General features: G+C 40.8%; 1 protein-coding gene across 1 annotated transcript in view; it reads left to right on the top strand.

Annotated features, from left to right (window-relative positions):
• Positions 1–12,500, top strand: part of dcc (DCC netrin 1 receptor) — a 134,980-nt gene that overhangs the window by 94,136 nt on the left and 28,344 nt on the right. The window contains exons 18-25 of the mRNA XM_047344530.1: positions 1–79; positions 1,408–1,546; positions 4,898–5,005; positions 5,489–5,683; positions 5,766–5,798; positions 9,100–9,165; positions 11,097–11,259; positions 12,055–12,278. The exon at positions 1–79 is cut by the window's left edge and continues 160 nt beyond it. Of these exons, the coding sequence (XP_047200486.1) occupies positions 1–79; positions 1,408–1,546; positions 4,898–5,005; positions 5,489–5,683; positions 5,766–5,798; positions 9,100–9,165; positions 11,097–11,259; positions 12,055–12,278 (1,007 nt within the window). The remainder of the gene's footprint in view (positions 80–1,407; positions 1,547–4,897; positions 5,006–5,488; positions 5,684–5,765; positions 5,799–9,099; positions 9,166–11,096; positions 11,260–12,054; positions 12,279–12,500) is intronic.

Here is a 12,500-nt window from a genome sequence, read left to right as displayed (position 1 = left end):
CAAGAACCAGAAGTCGTCTGAGGTCCGGTTCTACTCCGTCAAGTGGAAGACCAGCTACTCCACCAGCGGAAAGTACAAGGTCAACACAGAAATCTATCTATGAGCTGTTCTTCATTTCATGGTTTAATATTGTCTCTGCCAAAGTTGCTGACGTGACTTCGATACATGACAGACTCGAGTCGTAGTTCTTGCAACTGTAAAATTTGCTGGAAAGTCAAACAAGATTAGATTTTGTCTGTAATCCCAGTGACTTTAACCATAACCCTTAATCTTTCAACCTACCTTTCCTGGTAACAGATGTGTTAAGAATCATTGTGACAGCAGCCAACATTGCACAATCCGGATTGATGGGTGTGTTTGATTGTGCCAAACAGCAACTTGGACTTAACTTGATAGTCCACTTGAGCTTTACTTATCTTGATTTGAAGCTCGACTTTGGACGACGTGGTCCTGACTTGGGCAATGACTTGGAACCTGTTTTGAACACGATTTAGGACTTGACCTGTCATGAGTTCAGTCTTGACTTGGGACCTAACTGTCTGGTCTTATTGGTCCTGATTTGGGATTTGATCTAGGGTTTCATAAGACTTGAAACTTGCAAAGCAGATACTTTGTCACTCCACACTCACAAGCTGCCAGATAATGATGTAGCGACTACACCAAATGTGCACAAGTTGGGACCCCCCATCAAATGATGGAGAAACCAGATACAACCACAAGGAGTAAACTCTTGATACAAGGATCTCTGTCTCTGCTCTGTAGGGAACCACAACTTGGAGATACATAGATTTCAATTTATGGTTGAATATCCTTTCTCAAATAAATGAGGCATCGTTGGTCAGGTTCTACCAGATGTAATTAACTGATAACTAAATTTGGCAATAGTGAGATGGAGTATGTGGTTGAGGGTTACCGGGAACGTTGTGAGGCTCGGGGAAAGATTTACTTCTCTATGACTTAAAATTAAAAGCCCAGTTACCACAGAGAGCAGGAGGCAAGTTTTCTTACTTTTGCAGCATTGTCTAAAATTGGAACCACTTTCAGCCGGACGCTAAGTGGTTGCTGTCTTTATTTGCGAGTCTCCCAGTGAGGTGACGTTTCCTGGGATGCAAAGGTTTCCTAGCAACAAGGGCCAGATGACTGGGCTTCTTAACTGTTCTTGCATCCTCACTCTGGGGATGATTTGGTAGAAATTTGAGGCTGATAATAATTGGTAGTTTAGGGTGACAAAACCTCCAAAATACCAGTGATGTAAGACTCAGTGAAGTGTATGTATGTGTACACACACACAACTATAAAAAAAAATGTTTGTTATCTCAGTTTGAATCTTGTTTCTTTACAAAGCACGTTTAACTTTTTCCTTTGTTTTTTTTCCCCTAAATTCTACGTCTGTCTTTTTCTGTCCAGTCTGCAGACACCACGGCGCTTAGCCACACTGTTGCCGGCCTCAAACCAAACACCATGTACGAGTTTGCTGTCATGGTAACCAAAGGCCGCAAGTCGAGCACATGGAGTATGACGGCACACGCCACGACGTACGAAGCAGGTATGTCTCTTTTTAGCTGTTTTCAGACATTCAAATCCAGAGAATCGTCTCCAGAGCTTCTCCAGAGTTTGTGTTTCACAGCTGAACAACACAGCAGCAGGTTTTCTGCACAGACTCGTTCACAGCATCAGATCCTCCTCATGGTTCAGGTGAGAGGGGGGGGGGCAGCCGGGTGCAGCAGACAGAGACAGGAAGTGACGTGTGACCTCTGCTGCAGAGGTCATGTGATCATGTTGACATCACCTGACACCTTCAGCTCTGATCACCACAAACTCTCTTCACGTCTTCGTGTCTTCATCGTGTGTGTCAGCACTTCTTCACCAGAGACATTTGTTTTTGTTTCTTCATGTTTGTGTCACGAGTTAGAAGCTCCCCCCCCCACTCACTCAGTGAATCAGTGGAGGATCCTCTGCTGTGTTCACACTGCTCCTGGATCTAGACTTTATACAGGAGACAATGAAACATGAATGAAACAGCTGATTCTGAACTAATAAGATTTAGTGGAGATGAGTAATTTCTACTCAAAGTACTGTTACTGAGGTCAAGGCAGCCGAGGTTAGTTCAAGTATAAAGCACAAAATAATTCAAAAGATATAAAAGACTTAATTACATAATGTGACTCAGGATAAGAACAGAGTAAGAAATAGTAAGTAATAATTATTTGATTTGAAATCTTCAGCCTTGATTAAAAAGAGTTATAGATATGTAGAACATAAATACTGAAGGAAAAGATGAACCTTTAGTTCGAATTTTCGAATAATAATTAATCTTATTGTAGTTACTTTCCAATTATAATATATTTTCCCTGTAGCACTTTCTTTCCACTGACAACTGAAATGACATAAATTAAAAGCAGGGATCATCTGAATGAGGGCAAACAAGGGTTCACCAAAACAATATAGGAGCAGAACAGGTTTTTTCCCTTGAAAAACAGAGACGTCGTTTAATAAGTTGTCGAACAATACACAACGGTTCAGTGAGGAGTAAAACTTTCCCCACAACGACATGACAACTGTCTGCCACAGTGAGACCCGCCCACAGACTAAAATCAAAATGTCAAGGTATTCCTTTCAGGATGTTTACAATCATGTCTGGTGGATTTGTCATCCAATTAAGTGTGAACAGCTTTGCCCCCGCTGGCTCCCTGGGGGCCCGCGAGAATACATTGACATTCATAGCGAGCAGACGGACGGAGCCCACTCAGTCCCTGCAGTGATCTACCAGCTCTTTACACTAGCTCTAACACCGCTGCCTCACTAGTAATAATCATCACTCAGTCTAAATCACACCAGCTCATTATGATTATTAACACTATATTATTATTCTGCTAGTTGTTTGAATCGTACCCGTCACCATCAGGTCGTTTTCTGGTCCGAGTCTGAAGCTTCATGTGTTTGTTGTTTCCTTTCATCTGTTAGTTCTGGTTCCACTTTGTAATTTAAGGACTAAAGAATTTAGTCTGACAAACGTACATCCTGTGGTCATCCCCTATGTGGGCGGAGTCTACCCATACTTGACTCTGATTGGTTTGTAGACGGCGTCTGACGTGGGAGTGTTGTCAGGTGGGGGGGGGTAGTAGTCTTTCTGTTTGAATGGACATGAATGGAACTTCATTTGGTTGCCATGGTAACATCATGATGGTATTACAATCAGCATCAGCACCTTCAGGCGCAGTACTCCACAGTACTACAGTAGTCCACAGTACTCCAGTACTCCACAGTACTCCAGTAGTCCACAGTACTACAGTAGTCCACAGTACTGCATTACTACACAGTAGTAGTCCACAGTACCACAGTACTACAGTACTCCACACTAGTTCAAATGCAGCAAATGAACGTCCTCATGGTTCTAACATTTTATCACCGGAGGTGAATACTGCAGCTTCCTCTTCTTCTTCTTCTTCTTCTTCTTCTATTGTTTAATTCTGTCTCTACTTCCTGTGATTGGTCCAAAAGTCCAAACTATCCAACAAAGTGTTTTCACTGCAAATCAACAGAACCAGTTTCAGTTTGATCCAGACCCAGAACTCCTCTTCTGCTCTGAGGAACCTTTCACACCTGATGTTTATACACACAAGTGAGTTAGCAAGTTAGCAAAAAGTTTGACTGAGTTATTGACCTTTCTCGATTTGGTATCTTGTTGTATCTCCAGTCAGAAGAAACACATAACCCTAACCCATCAAACAGTTAAACTCTATAATGACTTGGTTTGTTCTGTTGAGGAGATGATGATGTCTTTCAAACCCTAATGTGCTTGTTCCTGAAGCTTGTTTTTTAATGAGTCGTGATTTGTCAGCATGAGGTCAGCATATGACTTTGAGCTGAAGACCAAACAAGAGTTTTACATTTAATGTAAAGCACTTTGATTTTCCCTGTTGTTGAAATGTGCTGTTCAAATAAATGTCCCTTGCATATAATGTTGCACATTTAGCTGATCTGCTGGACAAGAATTAGATATCTTTGACAAACTTAACTAACTGTGACCTTGTCTGGGAGGTGCTATTGAAAAATACTAAAACTTTTTAACATAGAGAATATGTTGTTACTTCTGCCAAAGAGGTAATTTTTCCACCTATGTCCATTTGCAAAGAGATTTCTGACCAGATTTCCCTGAAACTGGAGGGTGAATGGAACATGGGCCAAGAAAGAATCATCACATTCTGTCGTGGATCCGGACTAGGCTTTTTTCAGAGGCTGTATCGTAACAAGTCACGCAACAAACCAGTCCGTACAACCATGTTGAAGTGGAGATAATGTAACATAGCCTTAGCTATAAGGTGTCATTGAGTATCAGGGGACTGTCGGGTCTTGGTGCAGGAGATCCAAATTGACATCTATTTGGACTTAATCAGAGCCTCATTGCAATATCCTGCAGCTCGCTCCTCAGTTTTATGCTTTTGTGATGTTTTCAATGCAAAGATCTTAAATAATGACTGATTATTCACCACAGGAAGTGAATGTTTTATTCGCCTGTGTGACCATGTCCTTAATCTCAGGAGTCAAGGTCAAGTCCTCAGTGTCATTTCCAACGTAGCTTTGCACACCTGCCATCCGTTAAATCTGTCCCATCATTTGAAAAACCTTTGTTCATGAATTTAAATTAGTGCAAACAATGATTGTGTCAGATGTTAGTTCACTGTGTTTCCTCAAACTGTGTTTTTCAGTTAAAATGATCACACTATTTATCCTGATGCAGATCAGTCGACCTCGTCAACCACTCGTCAAGATGTAATTAAGACGTAATTGAAATAATTTGAGTTTAGACTGTTGGAACCTTTACTTTTCCCATCAGGTTTATTCACAGTGACAGTACATCATTTCTCACACTTCTTCCTGTTTGTGTTTTTGACAGCTCCTAGCTCCGCCCCCAAAGACTTAACGGTGATCAGTCGCGAAGGACGACCCCGCGCCATTTTAATCAGCTGGCAACCGCCGATGGAGGCTAACGGACGAATCACAGGTGAGCGTACAAACATGTCGAGCTCAGGTAATGTGAACCTGCTGGTTATATAGTTAGTTAGTTCGTTTTTCTGCCTTGAAAAGCCTGAAAATAAAGCAACAGTTATTTTCTCAGAATTCACAGTGAGTTGAAGAGTTAAAGAAACGCTGTGAATCCAAACACACTTTTTTCTCTTCCACTCGTCTGTTAACAAGCTCTGCTGCTCCTGCAGCGTCTCAGAGGATAAATCAAACGCTCCCTGCAGCGATCACAACACAACCCATCAAATATTTTATACTTTTTTCTTTCTGTGTGATTCCATAACAATTTATTTATTCTTTTCTTCACACAGATACATTTACTTCTTTGTGTTTATTCTGTCATGAAACTTTGTGTCTCAGATTTTATTTTTCAAAACCCAATATCTGATGTGAATATGGACTGAGTCCATCTGTCACCTCTTCATAAGCCATTTAGTTTATTTTATGAGCTGTTGTCTGACAGGTTACATCCTGTACTACACGCTGGATAAGAACATGCCGATAGACGACTGGGTGATGGAGGCGATCAGCGGCGACCGGCTGACTCACCAGGTCGTCGATCTGAACCTCGACACGGTTTATTACTTCAGGATTCAGGCCAAGAACGCCAAAGGGGTTGGCCCGCTGTCGGAGCCCGTCCACTTCAGGACCGCCAAAGGTTTGTTATCGGTTGTGTGTGAATTCATGTCCTTATTTTATATTTGATATGTTTTCTGACTCTTTTTCTCTTTTTCCTCCAGTGGAACATCCAGACAAGATGGCCAATGATCAAGGTAGGATTTATTTATTTAAGTAAGACAGAGTTTCACAGCTTCAAATATAGATATCCTCCACAAATTAATTCTGATGTAAAATCCTTCTTTTTCATTTCATCTTTTTTCACATCATTTCTTGCACAAGTCAAATTATCTTCACATTCAAATATCATTAACAATTAATATTTTTACAATTAACAGTGACTTTAGATTCACTTTCATTTGAATTTCTAGTCATGCTAAAATTAAATTTCACACTCAAATTCTTTTTCACAGGCTCAACCCATAATTCACAATCGACAACACACAGTCAATTTCAGCCATTGTTTTTTTATTTCACTTTTTCTCCCACCTTCAAATCATCAGTGTGATTTTACTCCTGAGGAGTAAAGTGATGTGCTGATGAGAAGGTTTCTCTCTTCACATATTCAGAATAAATTAAAACATTTCACCGGTTCAAAGGTCAAATGTTTAACATGTCCCTTCAACACAGCTCATCTAGTTCCAATGTTCTCCTGATTTCAGGATCCATTGTTTCACTCAATAAAATCTGAACTGATCGATTTGTCAAATTGACGTTGAACCATGAAAATAAATATTGTTATAAAGTCAATGATGAATTGACCTGATATTCTACAGTTATTTAAGATCATATTTATGTTTTTTTTTTTTAAATAATAAGTTGAACACAATCAAAATATTTACAGATTTGCTCAATGTTTCCACATCAAGTAAAACGTCAATGACCTCAGACCATAAAGATGGACGACATCGTGGCTCCACAAAAGTGAAGCCAAAGCCAGTATCTGAGATATTTTAAATTGATTTTGTGTCGTCCATCTTTATTTACAGTCGATGATTCACACACTGATGATGCGTGTTCTCTTATCACCTGACAAATCCACCATTTTGATATCAGAGGTTCACACACACCTGGTTTTTAAAGGGAATGGTAGATGATGTACGACTGCTGGTCAAAGCCCAGAATGCACTGGGGCAGATTACTGCAACATGACATCAGAACAGAAATAAAATGGTTAAAAAAATCAACCTTCATTCGACTTTAAAAAGTCTTATTACCAGGAGTCATGTTCTGAGATTTCAAAGTGATCTGAAGTTCATTAGCCTCTTGTGTCTTCGTGCAGCTAATAAATGGAACTAGAGAACAGAGTGTTAATCATGTCTGAGTTCATTTGATGAACTTCAATATGTTAAGCAGCTTTCATACGTCTGCATTAATATTCACAACCGCCTCCTCTTCCTTGATCTGCTTTCATTTCTCTCTTGTTTTTGGATTTTCCCTCTGCTCCGCGAGTCAAGGCTGTTTGTATAAAGTGAAAAATAAATTCAACTAAGGAGAAACCCGAATATGTTCACATAAACGTTTCTCATTAGTGAACATGAGACCAACAAAGCTGAGATTTGAACCCTCATCAGCATCCCTCCTTCATCCTTCTCTCCTTCCTTCTAAAACTTCTTCTGTTTTCTCCTTTTCTCATCTTGCTTCCTTTCATATCCCTTTTCCTTTATTCCAAAACATTGACACAAGTTAAATAAATCAGATTAATATGAGACAAATACTCAAAAAGTTTGATTTCCATTCGGACAAACTTCTTCTTTGTGGCTTCTTCTTTTCATCTTAATATCTGCGACAGCTCTCAAACTCTTGAGCTCTATGTTGGAGAAAAATTACAACGACAGTTGACGCAGAATTTGCATAAAATTCATGAAATACTAATTAACTGAGATTCTCACATTCAAGCGTGAAATTAAAAGCAACTGTGTCAATGGTTATAGACTAATTTACTCATTTGCACTAAAACTTTGGAGCATTAATCATAGAGGAGAGATTCTTTAGTTTCCCTCAGGATCACAAATTTATTTGCATCTTTGCCAACACATTTCGTCTGATCAGAAACAAACAGAACATTTAACATTTCTAAACCTGTTCTCAGACGTGAACTGAAGTCTGACATGTTCTGCAGGTTCTCTATGTGAGAACAAATGTCTGAGTCAGTGTCTCTGGACATCGTCTGGAACTTTTCCTGCAGCCTCCTGTAAAGAGACCATGTGAGAATACAGAATGTCCCGGACAATCTCCTGTTGCTTCTTCATATGTGAAATACAAACTTCAGAAAATGTTCAGACACTATTTTACGTCTGAAAACATCTTGACTGACATTTTTCCTCGGCATCTTACAGATTGTTGCTCTGCAGCGAATTTCAATTTGTGCATTTTACTATTTGATTGACTGTTTATTCCTCTGATTAGTATTAGTTTACCATTTTGACTGTTCTTTACTTTCAGCTCATCATTTGAGCAGTTTATCACTTTTAGATAAATTATTCCACTTTGTTTTAAACCAAATCTTAAATAAATGTTATTGTGAATTTAATATAATTAAATGTGAAGACAGATGTTTTTTCAGGCTGAGGAAGTTCCTTCAAATTTACTGTTGAAATAGTATTTTACTGTGAGTGCACAGGTGTGTGTGTGTGTGAGTGTGTGTGCGTGCGTGCGTGCGTGTGTGTGTGCATGGCAGTGTGTGTGTTTGCATGTTTTTGTGTGTGTTAGTGTGTGTGTGTGTGCATGTGAGTGTGTGTTTGTGTTTATGTGAGTGTGTTTGTGTGCATGTATGTGTTAGTGTGTGTTTGCGTGTGTTAGTGTGTGTGTGTGTGCATGTTAGTGTGTGTTTGCATGTGAGTGTGCGTGTTTGTGAGTGTGTCAATCAATCAAATTTTATTTGTTTAGCCCATATTCACAAATCACATTTGTCTCATAGGGCTTTAACAAGGTGAGACTTCCTCTGTCCTTGTGTGTGCTCCCGCTCCATGTAGAGAATACGTGTTTTCTAGGAGGGGGGACTTCCACTGTACACACACACACACACACACACACACACACAGTTTGATGAACACCAAGCTGCGCTGGGTTTCATCATCCAGGTTTCTGTAACTTGAAAATCAAGACTAACATCAGATTTGTAATTGTAGAGACAACAAATGACGACTTGCAGAATGAATCCAGCTTCAGAATTCTGTCTTTAAGTGAATTTGTGATGTCCAGCAGCTTTTTGAATTCTGTCTCATCAGTTTCAGTCAGGATCCGACTTCCTCCTCGAATCTCAACACAATAACTTCCTGCCATAAATTACTTTATTTCATACTAATATATTAACTGTTCTTCCCTTGGCTCAGGACCCAGACAATTCTTTGCTTTGTCAAGACTTGCCAAGATTCTCTCTCGTCTTTTTCTCTCCTTCTATTTCTTTGTCTCTTTCTCTTCTTCTGACGTTCCTGTTTATTTCTCATCTTCCAGGTCGCGGAGGAGACCACACCTACTGGCCGTCTGACACCAACCTCATTGACAAGAGCAGCATCAACGGTAAAACACACTGTTCCTCCCAATGAATGTCTGTGTGTGTGTGTGTGTGTGTGTGTGTGTGTGTGTGTGTGTGTGTGTGTGTGTGTGTGTGTGTGTGTGTGTGTGTGTGTGTGTGTGTGTGTGTGTGTGTGCGCGCCTGTCATGTCTAAACTCTCTTTAACGACTCGCTGCCTCTTGCTGATTTACTGTTTGTTAAATTCGCTTCCTGTTTGTTACGAATCACTGCTGCCGGGAAGAAATTAATAACTTTTAATGTCTCACCATCAATCATCATTTTTACAAACTTGAGAAAGAAGAATCATCTCCATGAGAAACAGGATTAAATGAGGGTGGTGACATTAAACTAGTTTTTGAAATAAAGCACAACACTGTTTTAGTTGATAGAAAAACGGACGGAGAGGTCATGATTGACAGTTGAGACTGACTCGTGATTGATCCAGCACATGAATGGGCGGGACCTCCATACCCTGGATCAGAACAGGTGTGATCAGATCCCTGGATCAGATCACCTGAGCACACACTGTGAACAAAGTGACCTGCAGAGCTGTGACCTCATGAGAAGAGACAGCAGTAAATCTCTCCAGGTTGTTTTTCAGTCAGAGGAAGCTCTGCGACGTTAAAGATAAACAACCCTTCGCCCCTGGCGACCGTTCATAAAGCCAGAAGAGGGCGGAGGTCAGAGGATGTAGATTTACGATGGCTTCCGGCAGCAGCGGTTGCAACAGTGCTGACGAAACGTTGAGACACACGTAAACATCAGTGTCGTCCAATGAGACACTGAATCACTGCCATCGACAGACCCTGACCTCTGACCTCTGCTGTGCAGATCCAACAGTTTTTCTTAAAGCAGGAACAAGAAGAGACAGTTAAAGTGAAGAACATGATTCTTCAGTGTTTAGAATCAGTGTTGGTATAAAATATAACTGAATTTTACCTTTAGTATTAAAATCATAGTTATAATTTAGGTTTAATAACAATATTAGTAACAGTGGTGTTAGAATATTTTCATTATCAAGCAGCCAGAGCTTCACACACTTCTTTCTCTTACGTCCTGTTATACCTGGTTGTTAAAGGCTGAAATTTAAACCTGCAGACACACTCCCTCAATTACATGTTCCCCAGAGGTTGAACCCTTTAGATTCAATGACCCCATGACGTTTCGTCATGAGTGAAGAAGGAGGAAGCCTCTGCTTACGGTCGCACATCTGTGATGTCAATGAAAAATGTGTTTCACAAAAGGACAAAAGCTTTTATGAGGTTTTTAATCTAACTTTTAAAAAAGAGAGAAAGAAAAGAAGAGTGAGTCTGGCTGCAGCTGTGATGGATTGTGGTTTTCATTGGGGCTGACAACGGAGAGAGAGACAAAGAAAGAAAGGGAGAGAGAGAAAGAGGTAAAGTGCCTCTCGCTCAGTGTCTCGTATATTTTCTTACCTGCGTCTCCTCCCCCCTCACTTCTCTTCCTCCCCATGTTCTGCCCTTTCTCTCTCTCCATCATATTTATCTTTCTTTACCCACCACTTTAGTACGATTCCTCTCCTCTCTTCCTTCAACACATTCCCTCTTCTCTCCATCCAGACCTCCTCTGTTTCTTCTTTTCTCTCTCTCTCAGTGCTCCGAGGTAAAGTTAATGAACGACAGAGCATGTCATCAATTTCTCCCTTTAGCCGAACACACACACACACACACACACACACACACACACACACACACACACACACGTATTGATTGGTGAAGCAGCAGCTTTGTGTTCAGTCTGTTGAAACCACAGTTGTTTTTATTCTGCAGACTTTTCATTTGTAGCTTTGTTTCTTTACAAAAAAGATTCTACAACATAATTTGCATCACCAACAGAAAGTAAATATAGTAAAATGTAATCAAATCAAACCATTCTCTTTATGTTGATGACAGTTGTTTTTATCTTCATATTTCAGAGTCTCCTATTGGTCAGATGCGTCCACCTCACGGCAGCGCCACACCACAAAAGAACGGCAACCTTCTGGTACTCATCGTGGTTTCCGTGGGAGCCGTCACAGTAGTTGTGGTCGTCATCGTCGCGCTAATCTGCACCAGGCGCTCCTCGGCGAAACAGAGGAAGTAAGATGATTTTTTCACGTGTGTCCGGCCGTAAATAAGTATCAGGGAAACACGTCCGGGAAATGAAGCCAATGCGTTCAGGGCTGGAAACCTGTGTTCTCTCTCTGACCAGCAGGGGGCGACTCCACTGGTAGTTTCTATAGAAGTCTATAGAAAGTGACTTCTCACTTTATAACGTCAGTAAACATTCAGGAGTTTCTGTCTCAGTCTCTAGTTTCAAGTCTTCTTCAAACAGCTGATGTTCATTTAGTGAATTATGATCATTTAGAGTCAAACAGACCATAAAGCACCGGATGTGTTGGGGGGGGATACCACAGTGTGATTGACAGCTAGTACCGTCCAATGGGTGCAGGTGGGCGTATCCTCAAGCTCTCAGCCAGGCTCCACCCCCTCTTCTCCAAATCCGGTTACTTCTGGTTTAAAAAAATCAAGATCGTGCTGAACAAGATGTCAAACGAAGGCTTCAGATCAGCAGCTCACGAAGCCCCGGTGACGGCTCTGTGGTTTATTCGTCTTTTTTCAGTCAAATATAAGATTGTAATTCAGTTCATATTTCAAATGGTCTTATTCTTGACTTTATTTCAGAATCCAGTTACCAGTTTTTCTCTTTCCTCCTCATCTCTCCGTCCAGTTGTATTATTTCTGTGTCTGTTTAAATAAGCCATTGGTTTAAAAAAAGCTGCACATCGGAGTATTTTTCTCTGCTGGGATTTGAAGGGTTGCCTAGCGACAGAACTTAGCTTCAGTGTGATGCCGAGTCCGGCGTTCGCTGACTCCCGCTCTCATCCTGTGTAGGAAGAGAGCGAGTACCAGTGCCGGTAAGAGGAAGGGCAGCCAGAAGGACCTGCGACCTCCTGACCTCTGGATCCACCATGAGGAGATGGAGATGAAGAACATGGAGAAGGCGCCGAGCGTCGCCCCATCGGCACGTGACTCGCCCATCCAGTCCTGCCAGGACCTCCCCCAGGTCGCACACAGCCAATCAGAGAGCCAGATTGGCAGCAAGAGCAGCCATTCAGGTAACGGATGGATGTTTGTGTATTCATTTTGTCTCCTTTTATAATTATTGTCATCTAAATAAAATCCATATCAACACTTATATAATTCAATTGATTATTTTAGCTGTTTTAGTGTTTGAGGTTTGTTTAACACACAACAACACGGCTGTGCTCAGAACACTGAGATTGTAAATGTCTTAACACTAAATATTCTTCAATCAGGTGGTGATAACTGATGAATTT

Source organism: Hippoglossus stenolepis, chromosome 18 (genome assembly GCF_022539355.2).
Source record: "Hippoglossus stenolepis isolate QCI-W04-F060 chromosome 18, HSTE1.2, whole genome shotgun sequence".
Lineage (NCBI taxonomy): Eukaryota > Metazoa > Chordata > Actinopteri > Pleuronectiformes > Pleuronectidae > Hippoglossus > Hippoglossus stenolepis.
This window is presented reverse-complemented; position numbering and strand designations above follow the sequence as displayed.